The 25895-nt window shown below is 32.8% G+C and overlaps 1 protein-coding gene across 1 annotated transcript; it reads right to left on the minus strand.

The window, feature by feature from the left end:
- Nucleotides 1-3644: 3644 nt before the first annotated feature.
- LOC130891527 (uncharacterized) lies at nt 3645-24552 on the minus strand. The gene is made up of 4 exons (XM_057796338.1): nt 24359-24552; nt 12729-12900; nt 12435-12604; nt 3645-4342 (listed from the first exon to the last, which is right to left on the minus strand). The coding sequence occupies exons 2-4, from the start codon at nt 12886-12888 to the stop codon at nt 3806-3808; spliced, it is 867 nt and encodes a 288-aa protein (XP_057652321.1). The 5' UTR covers nt 12889-12900; nt 24359-24552; the 3' UTR covers nt 3645-3805.
- Nucleotides 24553-25895: the final 1343 nt, after the last annotated feature.

A 25895-nucleotide genomic window follows, 5' to 3' on the forward strand; every position in this document is an offset into this window, starting at 1 on the left:
TATATATATATATATATAGGTGCTTCACGCAGCCTTTTAGGCCCATAGCATGAGAGTGATTCCCTTCCACTATTTCCTATTTTTTGCTTTCGTTTTCCAGTCCTATCTTTCTTACCTCTGCGTACCATCTTTTCCTCGTTTTCTTGTTCTTCCTTGTTCTATTTTCATCATAGCTGCTCTAAAATCTGGCATTCTCTATATGTGATCTAGCGACTTTATTCTATTGGATTTTATTATTTTGCTTAGTTCTGCGTCTGCAAATAGATTCCTCATTCCATTATTTGTTTTCCTCAGCAATAGAGTATCTTTCTAAGTATTTTTCTCTCCCTTATATCTAACTTCTCTTTCTCTACTTTGTTAAGGATCCACGTTTCGCCTCCGTAACTCACTGTTTGTCTTATTATTGTGTTGTATCGATATAGCTTTGCTTTTCTGGAGATTTATTGGGATCTTTTTATCGCAATCAGCGCTTCCAACTGCTTACTTCTCCTCGCTTCCAGATTTCCTCCCTCGTCACCGTCGTACTTGATAAGCAGCCCAAGATATTCATAATTTTGAACTTGTTCTAAGCTCATTGCCTTTTCGTCATTCAGTTGTATTGACAAACTTTTCATTGCTCTTTTCCAGCAAAGGGTATATCTACATATTGTAGATAAAATCTGGCTATGTGAGATAAATTCAAACACTACGGTCTTTGAAGTGTCAAAAATGGTCTAGCTACCACTGGTGCTATAGTTCTCTTCCAACGGAAGCTTAAACATGTGTTAAACAAGTCTTCCAGGTATGCTTCTAGTTATGGATTCAATGTTCGGATAAATTTATTGCTAGCCAAGTACAATACACATAAACAGGAAATTCGTCAACACTCTGGGTGCATTCCAATAAGCACTCACGACAATCACGTTCACGACCACGATCTTTCTTGTTCCACTTACAATTAGTCATGATCGTTATAATGGTAAACCCAAGTGGAATAGCTTATGAGACGTTTTGAGCGTTGAGATAAATATTAACGAATGGCAGAAAGAAAAAATAAAGCGAGGTGTTGTTAGAATTTGTAAGCTATTGAATTTTTTTATGGAGTTTTTAACTGATTTACATTAGAGTAAAATCAAAATATAGTAAAATATTTGTTGATGAAAAGTATGCTTCAAAAATACTTATATCCCATACCTTATCAAATCTTGTGAACGGCTCCAACGATTTTCATGAAAATTAGTATATAGGGGGCTTTGGGAACGAAAAATCGATGTAGCTGGAATTGATTTTTAAAAAATGTCATTTTACTCGGCTTATCGATAATAAATTTAAACATAACTTTTTTTATTGGAAGAAAAATAAAATAATTGGGGGTAAAATAACAAGTAAAAGGTAGCGTTTGGTTAGTCCGAATCTTAAATGTCCCTCTTTGTGGAGAAGTAATAGTACTAAGAGGAGATTTTCACTATTCTCTGCCTGTACAGCCACGTGCGAATAAAACTCAATCGATGCTCTATTTTTAAGACTTTTAAACCAACAGAAAATATGCGCGTTGATATAGAGCAACGACTAAAATAATATAAAAAACTTGAATTGACAAAGAATATCATTTCAAGCAACAATCTTATTGATGAAGTATTTGGTAATTGCTTAGTCAATGGAAATTATGAAGGGATGAAAGACAGAGCAAAACTCGCGCCTCGTTACAAAGATGTTGAAAAAATTGATGATGCCAAACTTCATGGAAAGTACAAAATCTACCATAGCTATGACTCAATGAAATATCAATCTGAAGGAGCAATTAATTGATATCAGAATTTCTCAATTTCAGACTTACCAACACACGAACTAAAATTAAAAAAAAAAATTCGTTAATAATGTTGTGGCGTAATTTAGATGTATCAGATCGATTATCCAATTGTGTAAGAGTCATGGTAATAAGCCTGTGTATTCACATAATAAAGTTGAAAATTAGTATTGTTGAACAATATGGCAGAGAAATACATATACCAACGATAACCTTTGAACCATCAAAAGGAAAACTGGGATGCACCATGCAGCGTCACCAATTTCTCGTTAGATCTGCATTTGGCATGACTGACCACAAATCTGAAGGGCCCACCTCCGAATCTGTTGTAGCTGAGTTAAACTCCGATCTTCATGCATGGCATGTTATATGTGGCATATAAGCAACCAAATACGTTAAAAGTTTATCTTCCAAATGAAAATCGTCGACATACCTGCAATATAGTATGGAAGGAAGTATTAGATTACAAAATTAAAATTGTGATGACAAAAATATTAACTAATTGCACTCGTGATTTTTTATTTAAATAGAAAGTTCATATTCATATTACGAGGGCCGTTTTTTTTATCAACCTCTGATAAAGTATGAATAAAAGACAAGTTCATATAAAACAATAATTTTATTACCAAAAGATTGGTACACTTACGGTTACTTTTTGACATAATAACCGAAGAGATTGAGACATTTGCCATATCTGTGGACAAGCAACAAAAAAGTTGCCGCTAATGTAGCCTAGTTCAGTAATAATAGAGTACAAAACAGACCTTGAAACTTCTGGAAATCCTGTAGACAAAGCAGTAATGGTGAATCTGCGGTTTTCTACAACCATTCTGTCAACTTGTTGATCCAGGTCATCTGAAACTATAGATTTGCGTCCTTGGCCCCCTCTATCCATAAACTTTCGACACCATTCACGCACAATATCATCAATCATGAAGCTTTCCCCATACACACGTCCCATTCTCCGATAGATTTCTGCAGCAATATGGCCTTCAGCCTGTAGAAAACGAATTACATTTGACGGGAGTTTCAATAATGGCGGATATCTTTACGTGGCTGTAGCACAACGCCGACTGATGCCTGAATGTGAACAATGGCGGAGTGTGCAGTGCGTAAGCTTCGCAGTCGCCTACAGCGCATGTCCGCATGTCTTTTATCCGCGAAGCGTCTACACAGAGGGATCGGAGATTTCAAAAAAGACATCGTATTATGTTGGCAAGATAAAAAAATATTATTCATATTGCATCAGTATGGAATTCGTATTTAAATATAATTTCTGTAAAACACAAAATACCGAACAAAGCTCGGTCATCCAGGTACTTTAGAGTTATTTGTGTCATCTACCTTCTACTATTTCTAAGTAGTTACTATAATATAGTCTGAAATGAAACAAATAATTTTTTCCATAATATATTAATCTCGGTGTATACACTATATACAATAAGCAAATAGAACAAAATGTCTGAACGTTTTTTTGAAACTTGAATAGTAAACAAGACAGAGGTACAAAATATAAACAATCCAAAATAAAAATTATATTATAAAATTGGTTCTTTATAAAATAAAAATAAAAATTTTTTAACCAAAATTAAATTGATAAAAATAATATAAATGAACACATTATTGAGTTTCTTGAAAAATTGTAATAATAGAATGGATTTTGGAATATGTGAAAGATTATTTCATGATTGGGATAGATAAGTTTTAAAAAAATGCAATGATGAGTTTATATCAATTGAAAAAAACATCCATAAATCTTTTATAATTTGTAAATCAAGTACTTATAGAACTCGTTTCCAATTGACATAATCTCCATATAAAAAGGAGGCTTCAAACATTCCTCCAATTATTTTTCACCTTTTCCGACTTATTTATTTACATATAAATTTTTATAGAAACAAGAAATGAAATAAGTAAAATTTTTAACATTTAAAAATATTTATACTACTCTATAGAACTATTTGTTTTTCTTTCAACAAATGAAAAGTAGATAGCTCCAGTTCAATCAACCATATTAATTTAATATTCAATAGCCACCCGTTCTTTTCGAGCTTCTGCTCTTTCAGCTTTCACTTGAGACAACTCAAAGTCTGCTGAATCTTGTTCAGTTTCGGCTACCAGCTTTCTTAATCTGGCTACTCTAGCTTCTCTAGCAGCTTGTTTTTCTTGAATAGCAGTCATTTCATCTTCCAAATCGTTTAATCTGTCTTTCGTCAATTTTGCTCTACGTGCTGCGCCGCTATCTGTTTCCACACCTGATATTACTGTTTCTCTTCTCGCTCTGAAGGATGTTACTTTATTTTCCAAAGGTGTCCATTTTGTCAAATTATCTTCGTCCGCATTAAATGTCACTTTTAGCGCACTGCGTCTTTGAGACGATTCTCTTTCTGCCAATTTTTTTGGTAAAGTATCATTTATACCAACGGTGTCTAAAATCTTGTCGGTCCTATCAAGCAAACGCATCGATTTCAAGTTATTGGAAGTGCTCTCAAGATCCACATCATCGATAATCGATACTTTTTTGTTAGCTCGGAGACGTCTTATAGATGAGGCAGTCTGTGAAAGAAAAGAAGTTGTGAACAAAAATTGCAGTGTTTAAAAAATAAATTATAATACGAACGTGGACACATTTTTCCTCGAGATCAATTTCTAAAATAAATTACAAAACTTTTACACACATTTTTTTATTATTGGCAGTAACTACATTCGTCAACAAAAAAATCGACTCAGGCCACAACCCTGCAGTCGCAAAACAATACGAAATTGCATTTTTCTTAGTAGAATTTTAAAGCTAATAGTTTCACTTAAGAATAATATGAAATATAGTAATTTTCTTGCCCTCACAGTTCAACAATATGTTATAAAGAGTAATCACCCTTTTTATGCTTGTTTACAATAGTACTAATTAGAGATAACTGTCCCTTAAGGTTATCTATCGGACCCACCACTATCACTTAGTCATAAAATTTCAACCGATACACATTTTCGTTAACAAGAAACAAGAATTCTACCTGAAAGCGGACCCAGCAAATGATGAAGCTGCTCAAGCAGCCACCCTATTGCTACAAGGCCAAAGTTATCAAAAAGTGGCCAGTGATCTGAACATGAGTCAGTCTGCTGTTTCCAGAGTTTATCTTCGTTATTAAAAAACTGGCAACTTTCATCGAAGACGCGCGAAAAATGTGCACTGGTGTTCCGTTCTCTTCTCAGATGAAAGCAGAGTGTGCCTTCATGGCAGCGATAGAAGAAGACGAGTCTACAGAAGATCCAAAGAAAGGTTCGCTCAGTGCTGCATAAAAGAAAACTTGGCTTTTATAGGAGGTTTTTGGATGGTTTGAAAAAAATTTCAAAGAAAGCAAAAACCGAATTATTGAAACTGGATATGAGGTGAGGGGATTAACAAAGAATTGATATATAGAAATAGATAGGTTCATGTCATCCATCATACTGCAGATTCTGTAGGGCAGTATTTTTAGGATATCGAAATTGCCGCTATGGATTGGCCAGCACGTATCTAATCAATAATTCATGAGATGAACTTAAGAGAAAAGTTCGGGCTAGAAATCCTGCACCAGCCACGAAATCGAACATCAAAGCGGCACTCACCGTTAGGATAGCATCGACCAAGATTGAGTAAGAAAAGTTATTCGAACCATGAAAAAAACGATTGGAAGCTGTTATTAGTCTCAAGGGAGCACCGCTTGGTAACTTTCTCTACAATAGGGTGTCTCCTATGTGGCAAATACGCCGAAAAAGGATTGAGATAATTTGTTCACAATCAAAATTTAGATCTCTATACCAAACTTTAAAATTATCAGTCAATTATAACGTTTTTGTTCATTTTCCAAATAAGAGACGAATATTTGTAAGAAAACCTGCCATGGAAAAACATAGTTGTATCCATAAAAATATTAATATGTTTGAATAAACTTTACGAGGATGGTCAAACTAGTATCTCGCCTGACCTAGAGATGACGGTAGTTGCTAGATTAATAAAACTGTAATAGGAAGTACACAATGTGTACAGCATATGATCAAGTTTGAAGATGCCACAATGCTAAGTATTTGTTTAACAGCCATCAATAATGAACGTAAACATGGAAAAAATGGGTCATCGTTATGTGATACTATACTTTCATTTGAAAGGCGTTAGCCCAACTTATATAAAAGCAACGTCCCCACAATGTTTTCCCAATACCTTTTCTCATATTTACCATATAGAAGACCCCTTACAGAACAATAGGTTTTGTGAAAATTGCCAAGGTATACTTGGTGTTTCAAAACTTAAATTATTATAAAAATTAGTTTTTTGATAAGCAGGGTTTAACCTCAACATATTAAAATTGGAATCGCTGATTAATAGTATACGACAAACAAGCAACAGCGTTCTATAAGAACAATTGTGCGGAAAATGGTTATTGCAAACAAGGTTTGCAATAACCAATATAATAAGTAGAATATAGCAGTCAGTCCAATAATGAGAGGGGTAGAGAGTTAGGGAAAAGGAGGATTTGCTGATGTATAGATGACATGGATCTAGAGGGACTAGGATGACATTTGTTACTCATTTTATATAGTGCTACGATTGTACCAGTCTGACTCTTGCAGACGGACGCAGCACTATGCTACTTTGAGCAACAACCAGAGGCAACCCCAAGCGATACCTTTGAAATTAGAACTTTGGCATGACATGACTGTCAAAAGCACTGCTCTACTTTAAACCAGAAGACCTTAGACAGTTTTATAAAGTTGTATATGCCTAAAGTGTTTCTTCTAATACTGTAAATGCATGTATGCATTTACAATGCAATGTTATTTCCTAATTAAATTTGACTTCGTGTTACGTTCAAATGTTCATAGTAGAAAATTCCTTTATATATTTTCTTTTTTCCGTGTAATTCGAGCTGCCATTAGGCTTAATTACTTCGGATCGGCGCGAATGTATGTAAATAAAAAATACAAATTATATTTATACTGTTAGTGGGCTATATTCATTTATATGTTTATGTTATAATTATTAATTTTTTGAAAATTAGTTAGATTTTTAATAATCTATTATTTTGAAATTACTGACAAACTTTCAGAAAATATACACTTAGCTGAATAAAATCTCCTGTTTCAAAAATTTCACTTTCACTCCCGTTACTCCATGAGAGCCACAATAATAATTCCAAGAAAACTTATTTGAACCCATAAAACAGACTAAAAATCGCTGTTAGGAGTAGATTATCAACATCAAATTGAAAGTTTTGGAAGGTGGTGGAGAATTTATTGTGGGTACATCCTTTGAGACGGCTTTCATTACAGAATAGATTAGTGGATATTTTCAGTGGCCCTTCACTGGTTATGAAATAGCTGTAGCTATTGTTTTGGAATGTATAAAAGTGTTCTCATCGTTAATTGTGACTGAAGTTAAAAGTCATGTCAATAAAATCATCTCCAATAACAGGTAAATTCATAGAAAATATTATATGTTTTAAAGTCACATATTCTCTTTTATATTTAGATCATGGTACCTATATTTGCTTTTCTTTGTGCGTAAATACCGGCCTATCCGTGGCATAAATGCATTTTCTTGAATAATGCCGCCTCTTGGCCAAACTTGACACTTTTGTTGTGTAGGAATTATTTAATGGAAGAAGTTTTTGCAGAGCTGAGCCGTGCCGGGGTGCAAGTAGTGCATGGAACCCGGGCGACACTAACACGAGCCGGCAAAAGGCAAACTGTCTCTAAAAAAAAATAATAGAACCCCATCATGCAAAAAAATGTTTTTATTAATTTTCCCAATCTAAAATGTAAACAGCAGGTGCGTCATACATACACTTTAAAATCGGCATTGAATTATCCAATTACTCCTATCTCCAATAAGATCTAGACACATTTGCCCAACCGGACGGCGGATACCCTAGGCTCGGCTCTAAGTTTTTTGTTAATATAATCCTGAAGATGCTAATCAGAAATACATTTATTGTAATCTCAATCTATTATTCGTACCAAATCTATAGGATCGTTATTTTAGAAACAGCATTCCTTGCATGAATCCAAGAATTTACGATAACCACTTACAAATCATTCCATGCGACGAAGCACTTCCATGAAAATATTTACAGAACTTTTCTTCGGTTTCTTTGCATGTTTTTCAACGTAAAAAAATATTTCAGCTTTAAATGGCTATTAAATGTCAGAAAGTTTTGCAAGATAATAATATAATTACCGTAGCCAACTCATAGAGCTATTATTAAAGATAGAGAAAGTGGGGTATGGAAAATATTGAGAACAAGAGAAAGAATATCGGTATACCACTCTATTTCTACTCTGTTATGATTGGATCATCATGACGTCGAAGCTTCGAGTGTGGGAATGGCAGAGGAGGGGAATAACAAGTTTTAATTTTAATAGCGAGTACAGAGAGGTAGAGAGTGGTAAATCGATTATATTTCTCTCTCTCTCTCTCTCTCTCTCTCTCTCTCTCTCTCCCAATACTACAATTTCACTTAGATGCCGCTCTGTCTAACTTTAATATTAAGTCTATGATTGGCAACCGTCAAACCGCCTTCATATATAATAATACCTAATTGTTCAGGTATTTTTATGTATATCTTAAATTACGAGTATTTATAGTAAGGAAATAATGAATTTGAAATTAAAAAAAGTGCAGTTTGTAAAAGACACTTGTTATACATAAACAGGGTTGAATAAAAAAACTAGATGAATCTTTTTCTGACAACGATTTAATATCTTCTAATATAATATCGTTGAAGACTTTGATGACACACCGTTAAAAAATTTTTATAAATGACATATTAATAATATAGTAAATATAGTATACAATAAAATATTTTTGCTTCAGTAAATTTGAACTACAATTTAAAGATTTCACTAAAATATTCAATATTTTAATTGTGACCTATACTTTGGAGAGAAAATTCATTCATTTTGAATCACAATAGATTTAGGTTTCCTTCAGAACACGTGACTTTTACTATAAGCAGAATATCACTGTTTTCTTTTGGTATAGTTTAGTTAACATTATAGTCTATTTCAGAAAGGTGTAGAGTGATAAAATGGGGAATTCCGTCCAGTTCGGCTCAATTTCGGTGTCGGCCATAGGTGTAGGTCTTGAAATAGTATTGTTGGTAATATTGAAATTTCAAGTAATTGCGTAAGAGAATTAGGAGAAGTATGTTTTCTGACCTGAAGTTTTAATATCGAAACATTGTGTAGGGATTACTTAGGTAGTAGATTATACAGTTACGTTTTGCGTTTAACAGGTACCGTTTAACATTCTATTAGTGCCTCTGCCTAATTCCAACCATATTTCAGATACGACTTTCCTTTTTACGAGTATGCTATCAGCACGCCTTTGGCACACTATTTTCAGTGTTTGTGAATGGATAACAAAAGGCTAAGCCCATATATTGACCCCAACCCGGGTGGTACTACTTGCACTTGATAAAAAGAAAGAATTTTATGAAGATTGATATCAATGCCAAACTATGAAAGTGGCTTAAATATTCGTTGGGTCACTCTGTGGTCCCTTTGCATACCTAATGAGGTTTTATTACTCTATACCTTTCTGAAATAAACTATAGAATACATTAAACGATGAACAAACCTATTTGAATGTATTGAATCAATCTTTACGGCCGTGCTAATGAATTATTCCAAAGACTACTGTAGATATACTACAAATTTGTAATTGAGAAGTCTTAACAGAACTAAATTCGATTAGTCACCTCCAATACTAGAACTCACTATCGTAGAAGACTAAGAAGAAAGTGACCAACAAATCTACAAAATTTTCAAAGTCGGCTTATAGTAAACTTGCTGTGTATTTTTCATTGTTAATACAGATATTGGTCGTTTTCCTTATACAAATAGTTTTTGTCCATATGTTATCTAGTAGATTACCAACAAAATGTGAAATTAACCCTTTTCTTAACAATTCTTGATGCATCTTAAATCATACTGAAAAGGCTAGGAAGATGGATAGTAGATAGGCGTCACTACTTATACTGAATACACTTCAACACGTGGAAACATTTAGTATAAAACAGTTAAGTCAAGTCATTAGATTTTATTTTACCTTCAGTCTATGAAGACTATAACTAGGTTTTCGAAACACGCGTCAGACAATGTAACCGTGAGTGTTGGTGTAAATAGTGTATTCAGTATGGATATCGCCTACGGTTCCAGAAATTTCAACTTAGTTACTACTTATATTTGTTCATTTTTCAGACACAAATTAAATGATATATTTTTCATTTCATAGTTTTTAAAAACCTTAAAATATTTCAGTATACTATATTACCATCGCATAATAAAATGAATTTTATGAAACACAAAACATAAACGATGCAAATGGGTAGGGAAAAATGTCGTCATGCTTGAAATCAGCTTTTACGTGTGGGCAATACCGAAGTTCATGACCATCAAAAACTATTTTTAAACATAACACTAACAAAAAAATCGGTACATCGCACGTTTCTGAAAATTTCTAAATTAAATTTTTGATCAAATATAAATATACTCGCATTATTCGAAATTAGCTTATATTAGAGTTTAAAAATGAGTTTTTAGATTATGGCGAGGTTATAAATGAAGCAAAATATTGATTGTCTCAAGGTCAGCTATTAATTACTAAAATTCTTTTAGTTCTCTTTTCAGAAACGATTTAATTATTATAACAGATGCACTCCAATAAGAAAATAAGTGATTGTGGACTCATCCTTCCACTATATCTACTTTTCGTGAGTTCAAAGTAGCTCAATTTTGAAAAAAAGCATATAAATATGAATCAAAATTTTTGTTTAGTGCTCTATTCATTAATAGTGAAAAGTTTTTCCGTAAAGCTGCCTCTACGAGATCTGATAATTTTGTAATGATATTTGGCCGCGCAATCAAATATTGTGCGGAGTTTGGCAAATTGGTGAAGTATTAAAAGACATCAAATAAAGCGTGGAAGACGAAGCGCGAAGAGGGGGATCAGTCGAGGTACGTGCCCTAATCCGTCAATACTATCGGTTAATAGTTCGTATGCTAGTAGACAAACTAATATCCACTGATGGTTTCGAAAAACCTTCCAGAAAAGCAAAAACAACCTCGTATTTTATCACTAAATAAGAAGGCAGAGCGCGTCCGGACATTGCGAACAATTGGGTGTTGCATCAAGATAATGTACTCTGCCAGTACGTGTTTAAAAACTTCAAGAAAGGCCGATGTCCCTTGAAAATCTGGTAAGGCACTTTGGCTTGAACCTTTTGACGTTACTAAGCAAACTGTGAAGCTTGGCCAAGTGCTTGAACCGCGCCTGCGTCGTTTTGGATATTCACAGATAACGGTTCTGCAGTTTCAAGTCACAAGTCGCGCTTATTTAAGTAAAGTAGATGTTTGGTAAGAAAAATAGAAGACCCATCTATGTGTACCTTAGCTTGTCTCATGCAAGGTGTGTTTATCCATCTGCGACTGCCTTTAAACACGTGAGACGTGAATGCAACACTTTTGGCTTCATCAACAATGGGTTCTGGGCTCATTGGTGGATTTGCAAATCCCAATCTGGCGAGCGAGTCTTTTTCGTCGTTGCCCTTGCTGCCGGAGTGACCGGGCATTCAAACGAACTGGATATTGCAGCCATCAATCACCGGCTCTTGTAAGAAACTCCAGCACAAACCTAGAAAACACCGTGTACGACTCCTCTCTTTCCTGAAATCGAAAATGTTGATTAGGACTGTCGGAGGTTTCAGTAAAGGACTTCCAGATTTGCTAAAACGACTGGCGAAATTACTTGATCCGATGAGAAAAAGAATTATTATGAAAGGAATCTCATCATCACTGAATATTTTTATGATAAATAATTCATAACGTATAACATCACTCTCACTACTTTATTCTCAGACCTCGTATAGTAGCGCGTCATTACAAGAGAAGAAAACAGTGACAGAAAAACATTTAAATAGAACATCGCATAATGAGAAGAAGAATTTGGACTAGATTTTTATGGAAAATTTTATTACCTTGCGATGTTTTAATGTATTGGTATTTCGACACATTTGTCATCATACAGAATTTTGGGAGCCATGACGCGAGCTTAATCTAGGTTCCACAAAGCAAAATAGCTCTTATTTCAAACACTAACTTCAAACACTATTTGCATATATAAATTGATGATTTTCTCGAAATGTACACACCGATCATGATACTTGGGACCCCAACGGGAACCAAAATTTTCAACATTTTCCTTCGACATTCACACACAAATTCTATTCTTTTACAGCTTTCCCTAGCTTGGCAGTCGAAGTGAAACTGAACAGGAGACCACTTAACATTATAATTAAATAATAAACTGGTATCAAAGTCGAATAATATTTGCTTTGCGATGCTAGAGACATCTGTGGCTTTATTGTATCACTAGATAATATGTTGACCAAATCAGTAATAACGGTGTGTTTCTAGTTTTCAATCTATGCTATACAAAAATGTTACGTATTCAATCAATTTTATTTATTATTACATTCTAGCTGCTTAAAATGCAATGGCATTGTTTTATTTGTGTTTATTGCTCGTATTCATAATCATTTTCAAGTACATCTGTTATAAATTTAAAACCGATCGATCGGAATCGACAGATTTACGCAAAAAATCGGCGCACCTCATCGTTTATATCATTTTCCAAATTGTCCATAACAGATCCACCTCGGATAATTCGTCCTCCTCGCGAATCGAAAGCATGATCTTCTCTGATGTGTTTTTCCGCTCGTTTACGAGAAAATTCCAAATCTTCATCGGCAAAAATTCTGGCATGACGTTCAGCAATACTTTCTGTAAATAGAAGAAAGAATACGTATTCACAAAATTATCTTCAATAATTATGAAATTCAAGTTATATATCGTTTGGATAATTAAAGAAAAACCTGAAACATTTACGTTCTCTATTTGTCTGTACCTGCTGCTGGTGATTCGTGGCGAGGTGGTGTAAGCGGTCTTCCAGAGTATTTTCTATCTAATCTATCTAAGGCGGATTTATAATAACTTTCTCCAATATTATAATTGGCGTCATATAATTTGGTTCTTGGTCTACTAAGTACTGTCCGTTTGGAAGTCATCTTCGTAATCAACTGAAATGAATCATTTGGTTATACTTATGTCTTTTTAAGTATTTGCTATATTAATTTGAAGATTGGTAACAAATCTACAATGTTCCAATGAAAACCAGGATCCAGAGTGGTAGAGATCAAGAACCTGTTGAGTGTTCACTGTCAAACCTCTTTTGTTATTTATTGACAAGTATATTTTCAACACGGAAGCTATTTTGGTTGTTTTTATTGAACTCAATAAGTTTTACATTACAGAAATATATTGTGACGTATGTCTTTCATAAAGTTCGTAGATGCCGAGACTAACTGAAACTGAAATGAGTTCAAAGTCTCTGCGAAAATGAATAGTTACCACTTATAAAACTTTTCATATTTAACGTATCAGACCAAATATCTGATATCAAGGCTAGGTGTCGGTAAGAGTATGATAAGCCTCCCCACCGACGATCATCATAAAACTCTGTACATAGAGTATTGATGATACTAGAAGTCGATTCATCCTATCTATTTTATGCGGAAACATTTACTTCCGAAGATTATCTCGGGAAGGCTAACAGATATCGAACCAAGGATAACTTTTTCTATAGATCTCATCAAGATCTATCTGTGTGTGAAAAGTCATAATGATTAAAGCATGCGCAGATGTATTTCCGTGAAAAAAGTATGCAAATACATCATTTTTATCAAAAACCTTAACCTAACCTAACCCTGCAAAAATTACTAAATTTTAATTTTATCTATTGAGTTTTCGTGAATATAATGCATTTGCATACTTTTTCCACAGAAACTTTTCTGCGCATGCGTCATCATTATGACTTTTCACACACATAAAGATCTTGAAGAGATCTATCGAACAAAGTTATCCATCGATATCTGTCAGTCATCCTGAGATAATGACCACTTCCAGTATCTCCGGAAGTAAATGTTTCCGCAAAAAATAGATATAATAAATCAATTTCTCATATCAACAATAGTCTATGTATGGAGTTTCATGATGATCGTTGTGGGGTGGCATATCATACTTGTGCCGTTATGTCTTCTATGGTACAAATTTTTTTTTAAGTTTCTGTCCAACCATCGCTTCAGACTTTTTCTGCTTGGTATTTTATATTGAGGAATAACTGCCTTGATAAGATATTTGACACCTTCATTTTCGACTATTGAGAAAAGCTGGTAATCTTTACAAATCATATATAACAAACAATTCATGCCAGATTCTGAATAAGAGATGTCTGAAAAATTGGCCTTGATAGATTTTTGACGTTCTATAAGGATTAAGTTTATAAGGATAAGTTTCGATGCATTGAATAAAAAAACATCGATGTTGAAAAATTAACAATACATAGGTTTGATTCGATCTATCGATACTATACATCGAGTGTTTTTAATACATTGTCCACATCTTAGATCTTTTTCCTAGTCTAAGGTCCACTCCTAGCTAGTTGGGGTTTATAACACTTGAACTGTTTCGTTCGCTGAATGCGACCATAGAGTAGTACACTTGGTGAAAAATCTTATTTTTATTATCTTATTAACGGTTTGGTTTATGTTGAAATTGAACCACAGCTTTTAATGATTTGTTAATAAATACACAGTAAGAGGCAGGATAAAAAAGATAAAATCACAAGCGTGATTACGAAACTTTCTGTCGATTTGTGGACAAACAGTAATATTTTAAAGTTTTCCTGTGTGTATAGACCTCATTTCAGTTCTCTAATCGATTTTAGAGATTTTAATAATTATCATTGTACAGTTATTAGCAATTTACCGACACACACTATTTTACAAAAAATTTCATTATGAATAAACTGTTTAATAGCAGTGACTAAACTGCAGTCAGAATTTAATACTTAAGGCATCACAAAATATACAGAGTAACCCTTGAGCTAGAGTTAAATTATTTTTGTTGTTTACGAATGACAATGAACGGACTCCAGATTACCTTTCGAACATTTGGATCATGATTAGGTCAACACGATCATAGTTTCCAGAAACCATATTGTTTGAATAGAGTGGGTCTTTTCAAAAGCACTATCGCTTTCACCATTAATCCGTCCTTCTCCTAACACAATTTGATTTGGCGTGAAAAAACCAACCAACCTATTTCTCATTTTCTTAAAATATGAAATTAGTAATAGGCCCCAGGTACATGACAGGGTCAATGCTATACATATAATGTAATTATTAAATAGTTATTTTTATATCTTTAAGACAACGTGTTGTGAAAATTCCCAGTACCTCTTTCTAGCATTTAATTATGAGTATTTCCATAAATTTTATATTTGTCATATATCAGCAGCGTGGCCACATATTGTTCTATCAAGTTTATTATTACATTTCTTCTTTGATTATTCAATGCATACGTTGAGCTGCTTGAATCTAAGGGGCACTTAGATTGAGAATTAATAATTTATGTATTCTTGTGAACATCTCAGTCTATTATCGGTATTTTTCAGTGGCAGCGAAGTAAAACAGATGAATGCATTTTCACATGTATGATTCTAAATACTTTTTCGATGCTTGGCATACATCTTAATATAAATTGTATCTGGAAGCGTTTATTTTCTATTACCTGATCATTATTTTTAATCAAATGGTTTTACCAGACCTCTAATATTTCTCCAACTCAAATGAAAACAGTCTCTAGCTGTGGCCAAAAAGTACTGTGTGACCCGCAAATAATAAAGTATTGAGACCCGCCCATAGCAAGCAACTTTGGATCTATAATGAAAGCCCGCAGTTTATAATCACCCAGAAAATGCTTCGTATCAATATCGATAAACTTTTTCCTATTGTGGGTCGGAAATTTGTGGAAAAATTCGAAACAGTGTGAAACCATTCAAGGTGTAGGCCTAAAAATCGCTAATCATATGATTAAATGGTCATCATTACAGTGACGCAAATAATCGTCTGCAGTTGTGTCCATAATGTTGTCGTTATCGTATACGAAATAAAGCTGGATGCAGTAATTTGATGATCTGATATAACAACACATGTGTTAGAAAGTTTGTAGATCTGTCTAGGTATATTACCCTTTTAAATATCGGTGCTCCCATAAAAATCATACCCATTTACGTCAACCGCTATTGGAAATATTCAATCATTTGTATGATTTTATCCGATTCTCAACATTGTTATTCCATTTTAATGGAAGAGTGACCGAGAAGATTTTTTTAATTTTTTTTTGTAAAAGTGTATCTTTCTTTCGTTTATTATATTTATTGTGCAATTAATAAGAAAATGGCCCCAGTTCCAGGGCACGACATACATTAATTATCATTGTTAGCCGTGCCAGTTTATCTATAATCTTAGTTTATTCAGATTTACCAAAAAGTAATATATTTTCTATTGGCGTTGGAACATTTGACTTGCTGCTCTACCTGCTGTTTCTAGACTTAATCTGTTAGTTTGTCTGTTTACTTGTTTAGAAGAAAATTTACTAACTTTCAATTAACGTATTGACTTGGCATATTTTCTTGTTTTCGATAATAATACATGATTTAATGAAAAAATTGGTGAAATATTCAATAATGCGAGAATCAATTAATTTTTATATAACAATGTTCGGTAATTATCTAGATTAGGTTAGAACCCTCCGATTTCGGTAAAATTTTAGTATTTTATAAAGAAAATTACCCTGAACAAGGAATATATATATATACAAATTTTTTTAATTTCTTGTTTCTTAGATCTTCTGTTTTTAAAAGAAAGATAAACGAAAAAGATAACGACTTTTCGACTTTTCTTTAAGACTTTATCAAAATATGATAGCAGAAGAACATTTAGATGCATTAATATATCAGAAGGTCTGAGAAATAAGAAATTGAAGAAATATATATATATATAGGGCGCGGAAATCATCCCTTTAGGTACTTTTTTGTGTTCAAAGAATCAAATAATTGTAATGATGCCCTAAACAGTATTTGGCCATCGCTGGTTTTCGCTTCGATTTATTTTAAACCAAAGCTTATACTTTTTCTGGTTCTTTTTTGATGACTTCTGTTCTTCTTGTGAGCTAGACATTTTAAAAAAAGACAATCACAACAAAGGTTAAAACTCTTCTCGCTCAGGGGCAACGGCCGATCATTTCGCACATTTGGGATGTTGCCTCGGTTAGGAAAAATAGGACCAGGGAAGGATTCTCTTTTGACTTATTTTCATATTTAGTTTCAAATGTATATGTGAATTATAATTATTATTTTTGTTTATCTCTCAATTTTGTATATTTTGATAAATTTCATGATTAGATTTATAATGTTGTAGTTTTCTCTGTTTGAAATGTTGGATGATGTAATTGGTGTAGGTATGTCTAGTTCAATTAGCTTGTTATATAAATCAAAATTGGAGGTTTGATTAATGGGTCAACCGAAAAGAATGTGGTTTAGATCTTCCGTTTGTCCACAGATACAGTATGGATCAGAAGCACATCCTATTCTAAATAAATGTTTTTTGTTGCGGCAATGGCCTGTTCTGAGTCTGCTTATTATTGTTAGATGCCTTTTATCTATAAATGTAATTTTCCCCATTTTCGTTCCCCATGACTCCAGCGTGTCCCGGAATCCATACTAGAACAATATTGTCATTTTCCTTTACCAAGTCCACTATTAATTTTTTCCTCATTAACTCGGTGTAGTTAAATTTGCCTGTTATTTGATTACTAATATGTATATGTAGGTCGACACTGTCATAGGCTGCTTTTAGGTCAATGAATACTGCTAGTAGGAGCTTTTTTCGGTGAATGCTTCTAAGACAGAATGTGTTAATAATGATATAGCTTCATTCCATCCCTTGTTTCTACGAACACCTAATTGGAATTTCGAGAGAATTTTTTGATTTTCGATTATCCATTTTATTCTTGTATTTATAATGCCCTCTAATACTTTACCCACGCATTATGTTAATGCAATAGTTCTATAACTGTCGTGGTTTTCTGCATTTTTTCCAGTTTTTAGAAATGGTAGTATTATGGTTTCTTTCCATTCTATCGGAATTTTATTTGTTTCAACGATCTTGTTATATATCCCAATTAGTTTGTTTTATGTGTTTTTGTCTAGATTTTTAATCATCGAGTAGGCGATTCCATCTTTCCCAAATGCTTTGTCTTTTTTCCTTGAAATTATGAATTCGTTATATGTTATCGGTTCAAACTTGTCATTACAAGTTGCTAGACTGAATTCTGGGTTGATATTACAAATAGTTAGGCTTTCTAAAATTTTCCCTGCTATTTGATGGTTCGGAAGATTAGTGTAATTGTTCTGAGAATAATTTTTGAAGCCTTTGATTATTTTCTAAATTTTATTGGTTGGTGTCTCTCTATTGATAGTACTGCTAAATTCTCTAAATGATTGTTTCTTTTTATTTTCTAATTTGCGTTTTACATATGCTTTTATCATTTTGAGTTCAATGTAATTTTCCAAGTTAGGTAAATTTATAAATTTGTTGATGTTTTCTCTACGTTTTTTGATTAGTTCAAAGCATTCCTCGTCCCACCAAGCTGCATATTTTGATTGGTTAATTCTTATCTTACTCAGTAGGTATAGTTTCGTTTGTTGCTACGTTTAGGATGTCATAAAAATCGTTGTAGTCCAAATTTTTCTTCTTTTTCTGTTAATTTATCTGTTATTACCTGGTTGAATGAGATCCAATCGGCTTTTTTAAAATTTCTTTTGTATATTACCTCCTTCATAAGGTTTGTTCCATTAGAAAATTCACAGATGGTGAGGAAATGGTCACTATTACCTGGGTCTTCAAACTCTTTCCAATTGCATTTTTTTGCGATATTATTAGATACAATGGTTAAATCTAGTGCCAATGGGTTGCGATTGTGCTCCCCCATATGTGTGTACTTGCCATCATTTAGTACTATTAAATTTTCACGTTCTAGTAGTTCTTTAATTATTTTACCATTAGCATCATTACCATTGCATCCCCACATGCTGTCATGAGCATTAAAATCTCCCATGATTATGTGCTGATTTGTTGTATTAGATATAATTTCATTACATTCTTCCAAGTTTAATTTTGTCTTGCTGGATTGTAGTATGTTAGTTACATTAATTTTTAATGATGGTACCATAATTGTTATTACCTGTAGAGTTTTAGAAATATTGCTTTTTGATGATATGATATGATGGTCTATACTGTTTTTAATGAGGGTGCAAATTCTTCCATATCCGTCGGTTCTGTCTTGTCTGTATATGCTATACTTTTTAATGTTAAAATGATAGTTGTCGTTCATCCATGTTTCGTTCAGTAAGATGACATGTGGTTTTAGTTCATATATTAAAAATTTTAATTGATCATAATTTGCTCTGATGCTTCTAATATTCCACTGTACTATTTTGAAGTTTTGATTTCCGCCTTGGTCTCGCTTTTTATCATATCCTTTATTGGTTTTCGTGCTTCCGCTGTGATTCATTGTTGAAGATTTTGTTTCCTGATTTGTTCAGTAGCCTTACCATATTTTGAAGCGTATATTCCCTATCATATTCCCTAAGTTTGTTAGCCGTATTCATAAATTCATGTAACATATCTGGATTTTCACTTAATGTTTTAGTATCTGCTTTATCTTCACTATCTACCATCGAGGGTGGTATATAGTATGTTGATGCTGGGAACTGGTTGTACGTTGATATTGATGCTGGGGATTGTTGTTGGTTAGTCTCTTTCTGATAATATGTTATTTGTCCATTGGGAGTTATCAAGGCACCTAGATGAGCTTCCTTATCGTAACATGGTGAAGTGGGTTTCCTTTTTTTGGTTTTTACTATTTGTGTGATAGTGTTTCTTTTAGGAATGTTTTTATACCTTTTAGGAGGGCCAAGCCCCCCTGATTTTTCCCCTATTGCTTTCCTTGACTGTTAATTTATTCTATCCCTGTTAAATATATATTAAAAAAAATGAAAAAAATATGGTAGAAAAGAAATGTTTCCAGGAATGAATGTTACTTCTCGAAAGCCGAAGCACAAATCCCCTACATACTTCTCTACAAAATGAAATCCAATTACAAGCAGGGGCTGCTCTTATCGAAAACTCTTCCATGATTGTTTCTTGATGAGGTGGTCGACAATAAATAAAATAAGCGAAGTCGATAACAGTGTAACCTAATCTAGATAATTACCCAATGTTCTATTTTGCATTTTTCTAATTCTATGAGAGTATTATTAATTGAACTGAGTTGTTTTTACAAATTAAGCTTCAAATTTAAAATAGCTTCGATATTTTTCATGTATACAGTAAGTTCGCGAACCGTGGGATACTTTCATTCATTCATTTATTATTAATACGATAGTATTCATGACAATGAAATATTTTAACTTTACTCCATATCATATTTTTCAGCTCATTATTAGAAAGTATCAGTTCCTGTATAAACAAATTTTTGTTACATTTCTCAGAATATAGTTTTTATCTATGTTGTCATCAGCAACCATTAATTAGATCATTCTTAAAGACCAATTTTTGTTTTTTAAGATATGAACTAGAGGAAAATTAGAAAATTTTAATACAAATATGTTTTGTTTATTAATAAAAACTAAGCTGAAAAGAGGCAAAAAAGAGTAATAAACTAAGCATCGTTGGTTTGTGTTCTTTCAAATATTAAAAAATTCAGTGGAATAGATTTATTTACAAACATTCGTTATTTGCGACTCTCCCTTTATTTCATTTTACCTGACGACTTTTAAGAGTTACGTTGAAAAATACACATACCGCTTTCTTTAAAATATTTGAGGTTTGTGTGTCGATCTAAGAATAGTTTCAGTCAGATTCTAGGGGCCAGTGGCTCCGGCGCTATCTTTAACTTTGATTTTTGAGAAATAAATTATCATTGGTCTGATGCTTCATGGTATTACCTTGGCTGTGAAGGTCGAACAATGCGCATTGCAGTACTATATCATTAAAATAATTGTCTCGTCGAGATTCGTTGTTCTAATTTTCTAAAACGAAAAATTTAACGAAGTGTCTTTTTGGTTCAAAGAATGTATTTTGAAACCACTGATTTTTTTATGTTATAAGAAGAAAGTCGAGAATCAAGAGTGGCATTGGGACAAGTGTATAATAAATTATTTTCCTTCATACCTCGGTCGAAAGTACGTACTTTTGTGCGGCTTTGAAAAAAAATCGTATACATTACATAGGCTAAAAGTTCAAATCTCGGTACTGCGCGTCATGACGCCCCTGGCTTCTTTTAAATCCTTATTAAACTAAATATTCGGCATCAAATAGTTTCTTGTTTCAAATAAATAAATTTTTGATTAATTTCACAACTATCGCTACTTAGCACTTCATATAAACTCAGTGAACTCATAAGATAGACCAAAAGAGGAGATGGACAACTTATTGAACTATACATAGGCAGTAAGTAATGAGGAATAGAAAAGTTTGTGAAAAATTGATAAACAAGCTAAAGAAATGAACAAAGAAGGAATAAAATACAATACAGTTTTAGACCAATCAATATACAAAAACAAACTAATGTATGCGGACGACCTATCGATATTCGCTAACACAAAAGAAGAGCTACCAAATAGAATACAGAAGTGGAGTGATGAAATATATCAAAAAGGACTACTGATAAATATACAAAAGACAAATAAAATGAACATATTAAAGAAACTAAAGAAGAGTGTTAACAAGCTAAAGTCTTTAGGAACAGTAATAAGACTAGACGGAGGAAGATGTAAGCCAATAGGGTAAATAAGATAATACCTGCATATGTAGCCCTTTACAGAATATTTTCCAATAAAAACTACAAACGGTACAATTAGAATCTACGAATGGACGCCAAAGCAAACAAAAAAAAAAGAAAATAGGCAAACTAAGAGAAAAATGGAATACAGAAATAGAACAATCCGGAAAAAAGAAGATTCAATTGGGGACAAGTTAAAACAGGAATCAAATTGTAGAACCAAATGGAGAAGAGTTTGCGGATAAGTAAGTAAGTATATTCAAATATTTTTTTCTATAATACTAGTATATCTAATTACAATGTTTTATCGACCATAGTTTGAACGTAAATAAAATATTTACCAATAGTTATTTACTTAATATAAATATCTGGGGATATATTCATTGACGGTATCGTGTTTTAGGTACTAAACAGTTGATAGATACGTGGGTGGAAGTTGGAAGAGTATTCAGAGTTTGAAAATTCTCTAATTACGGTAATTACAAATATTACAAAAATCTAAGAGTTTTAATTCTCATACGAAATAAAGTGTTTTCGTTTTGTAAATATGAAGAAAAATAATATGGAATATTGTTAAAACATGATATTTCTATACGTTTTTTCCATTGATCGAAGCAGTGCTGGAAATCTTCTTTGGTGAGGGCCTTTAGGAGCTCTGGGTTTTAGGTTTACCGCTAGGTTGAGAGACTATAATTACCTAACCTAACCTAACGCAATCCGTCTAGGCGCACAGTCTCGTTATTTAATAGTCAGGCCTCGTATTTTGCATGTAAAGTTATATATGTAAAAGCAAGGTGAGGGCTCAATGCATTAAAACTTCTAACGAATGTCTTAGGATGACTAGGTGATTAAGTATATCATTATACTCTAGAAATAAAAACCTAATCGAAATGATGGAAACCGGTTTTTTGGCAAGTAAAGTCATATTCATAGTATTTTGAAATTACAAAGATATAATCTTTATACATGTATGATTTAGCATTTATGGTGATTTTCTGATACGTTTTGATGTCGAATTTAAGAAAAAACGACCGCATTTGTTAAAGAGATGAGTTTTGTTCACCTGATTTGGATCCCTTCCAAAAGATTATTTTTTTTGTATGGTTTGAGAAAGTTTAGAACTAGCTGAACTAAATGTGAGGAGTTAAATTTTGTTGAAAAATAAAATATTTTTTACAATAAGATTTTTCATTCATTTCCCTAAAACCGACCTCATACAAGTAAATTTTTAGGAGTGGATCGACTCAGCCGTCTCTTATTTTTGATACTGTTCCAAAATATTAATAAATTAGTGACTTTCCAGTGATTTAAGAAGATTCCTATCGCATCAACTGCTTTGTGAAACGTGCTTCGTATTATCAATAATCAGGCGAATAAAAATGGTCTAAAACTATTTAGAAAAATGCAAAATTTCCATAAAACTTGGTAATAAAAAAAGCCGCTAAAGGGTACGTATACAATATATATTCGACAAAATGTAACCCCAATTTGAAATATTGGGTTAATATTTGACTCATTTAGCAATAACTAGTATATAATTAGAAGAATCTTCAAAACCAGTTGTACCTTTCCCTAATTCATTAGAAAAGTTGTGAAAATTATGGAGGTATTGCAGTAACGGCATCAATAAGCAGATTATACGGCAAAGTATTCATAATCGAAATAGAATTTACTATCAATGAAGATGAAGAATAACAAGCTGGGTTTTGGGCAGGAAGATCAATAGACGACCACCTATTTTGTCTTAAACAAATTCCGGAAGAAATGGAAGCCGTAAAAAAAGAAATCCACCGATTATTTGTAGTCTTAAAAAAATTTACCTTAGCATAACACTGATTACTATTATAAATTCCTTTAGGGAAATGTATAAGAACTTTTAAATAAAAATCGAAAATTCATTCTCCAGAGGTTTCTATAATAACATCTATTCGAAGAATACCGCACATAGGGATTAAAAGTCAACATTTATTAAAAAGAATGTGTTACGGAGGACTCAAGCGAAATGTGCAATTGGAAAACGTACATTATATACGAACTACTGCTAAGAATACAAATTTTTGGGACAGAAATATCCAGAGGAAAAGAGCAAAATCATTGCTAAACAACGTTTTATGAGACATCTACGTAACCAAAACAAATACAAGATAATTATTAAATTATTAAATGAATTTTCTCCTACGGTAGCGAAGTATGGCAGCTGAAAAAGAATAGTGGATGATATAAAAATAAAGTAACTAAAATTATAAGGTCGTGTCCAACAAATGACGAACGAGACTCTACCAAAACAGAGGATCTTTAGCTTATGATTGCCTAACACAAAGTTCGCATCAGTAACCTCTGAGGTTAAGACCTACGATCAGCAGCTGAATCATTATTATAGAAACTCTAGAAAACACTAAGATCGGATTGAGAAATTAATTAGACGAATGAATGAAATCAATCCCCTTAACGGATACGGTACACTACACCCATGTCACGTGTAGTTACAGGTAATAACCCGGTAACAAACTTACATGACCATACACAGTGTCTTGTAGTAATTCCCCACTGATTTTAGTTACATTTTAATCATTATCAAATCGATGCCAATTGTATTTTTAGATAGTTACACATGGATTGGGTATCTGAAATCTTAAACTAGAAGCGGCTCGCTGTATTTATAACCATAGGCATACGTAAATATCTCGGAGTTTTGACCGATATTAGATCAAAATTTATTTAAAAAAATATGTATGAATATATTTTCAAATGCTTATAAAAAAACTGATTTGGTTTAGCAATTTTTCTTACCTAGAAGTATATACAATATTCTTATTATAATTATTATTTGCACTTAGAACCACTACAAGTAACGAAGTGTTAAAATAATGTTTCGAGCAGTTGGTTTCCCCACCAAAATATGTTATGTGCTCCCACTCAACACTTTTATTTTGAGATGAATGAAATTTTCAATTTTTTTATAACAGTAGATGATTGCATTGTTTGTGAAAAAACTTTTTGAAAAATAACCATCTGGATATTGAATTGACGTTTATTAATAGACGTACCTACAAAAGCAATATTAACGACAAACTAGTTACATAAATAATCGTAGACTTATCTGCCCAATCATAATTTGTAATAGTACACAACGCATTTATTATGTCAAATACATATAATTTTGAATTTCAGTTATCCATTTACTAGATAAATTTCAATTAATGTTGCTCTTGTATGTTACAGTTTCATGCAGAAACTTCAAGTAAACCACGAATACTTCCAATAAATGGTACAACATATACACCTTGTGGCTACGCAGTCCTCGACAAATTTCAATAAAAAACTTCTGACTTTACAGACTTTACAGAATAAATGTTGTGTCATGAACTAAGGCTTCACCGATGGTTATAGGCTGGCCATAAAAACTTTGTTCAAAAACGGGACAGTCAGATTATTTTTGCGGTTGAGGTGTAGGGTACAGGAAAGAACTCAAATGTGCCGGAAATTCCAACATTTATTTTGCATTTAAATAATAATACATAAAAAATTGTAAAATATTTTTAGGATGTTTAATACTAGCCTAACCCAAAACTAAATTAAAATGTTTTTAGTTAAGCATGTTTATGCAAAACATGCATTATGTTTATGAAATTATTGAAACAAAATTCAAAACAAGGTATTTACAAAACTTCAAAACATCTTCTTATAAATTTTTTTTCCTGAAATAAAACGAATTCACTTCAATTAAATAGTCTGTTCTATCAACATGTACACCAGTGACAGTTCAATCAACATTTTCACTTGAATGTCCTGATAGTTGTGCAGTTTCTTTTTCTTTGTGCCAAAAGTATTTCTGGAAACTGCTACGTTTTTCAATACACTTTTTTTTATTAGCATTTCGTGAAATTTATCACAGGAATGATCGAAATCCACTCTGACCATCAACATGGAACTTACCGTTTCGATCTGCAGACGAGATTTTTCAGATAACCAAATGTTATTCATCAGGGAAAATCTAAAAGAAGTGAATCTAAATCTTTACCGAATGTGTAATAAGAAAGTAACAGTTTTTACTTATTTTATAAAATTTTCGTATTACTGGCAAAAAAAGGGACTTACTACTTACTTTTCGTCAAGCCGACGGGATAATCCCAAAAGCCTCAAGTATCGGGAGTGTCCCGTTCCAAACAGGCTTTGTAACCAACCTACCTATGTAGGTATATAATAGCCAATGGTGAATTTATCAGAAGACTAAGTAGGCTGTAGCCTAGAGCAGTAGATTTCGCGGAACAAATTTTGTACAAAAATTTTTCATTCTGACTCATAATAAAAAATATTATAGTTCGCA

Source organism: Diorhabda carinulata, chromosome 3 (genome assembly GCF_026250575.1).
Source record: "Diorhabda carinulata isolate Delta chromosome 3, icDioCari1.1, whole genome shotgun sequence".
Lineage (NCBI taxonomy): Eukaryota > Metazoa > Arthropoda > Insecta > Coleoptera > Chrysomelidae > Diorhabda > Diorhabda carinulata.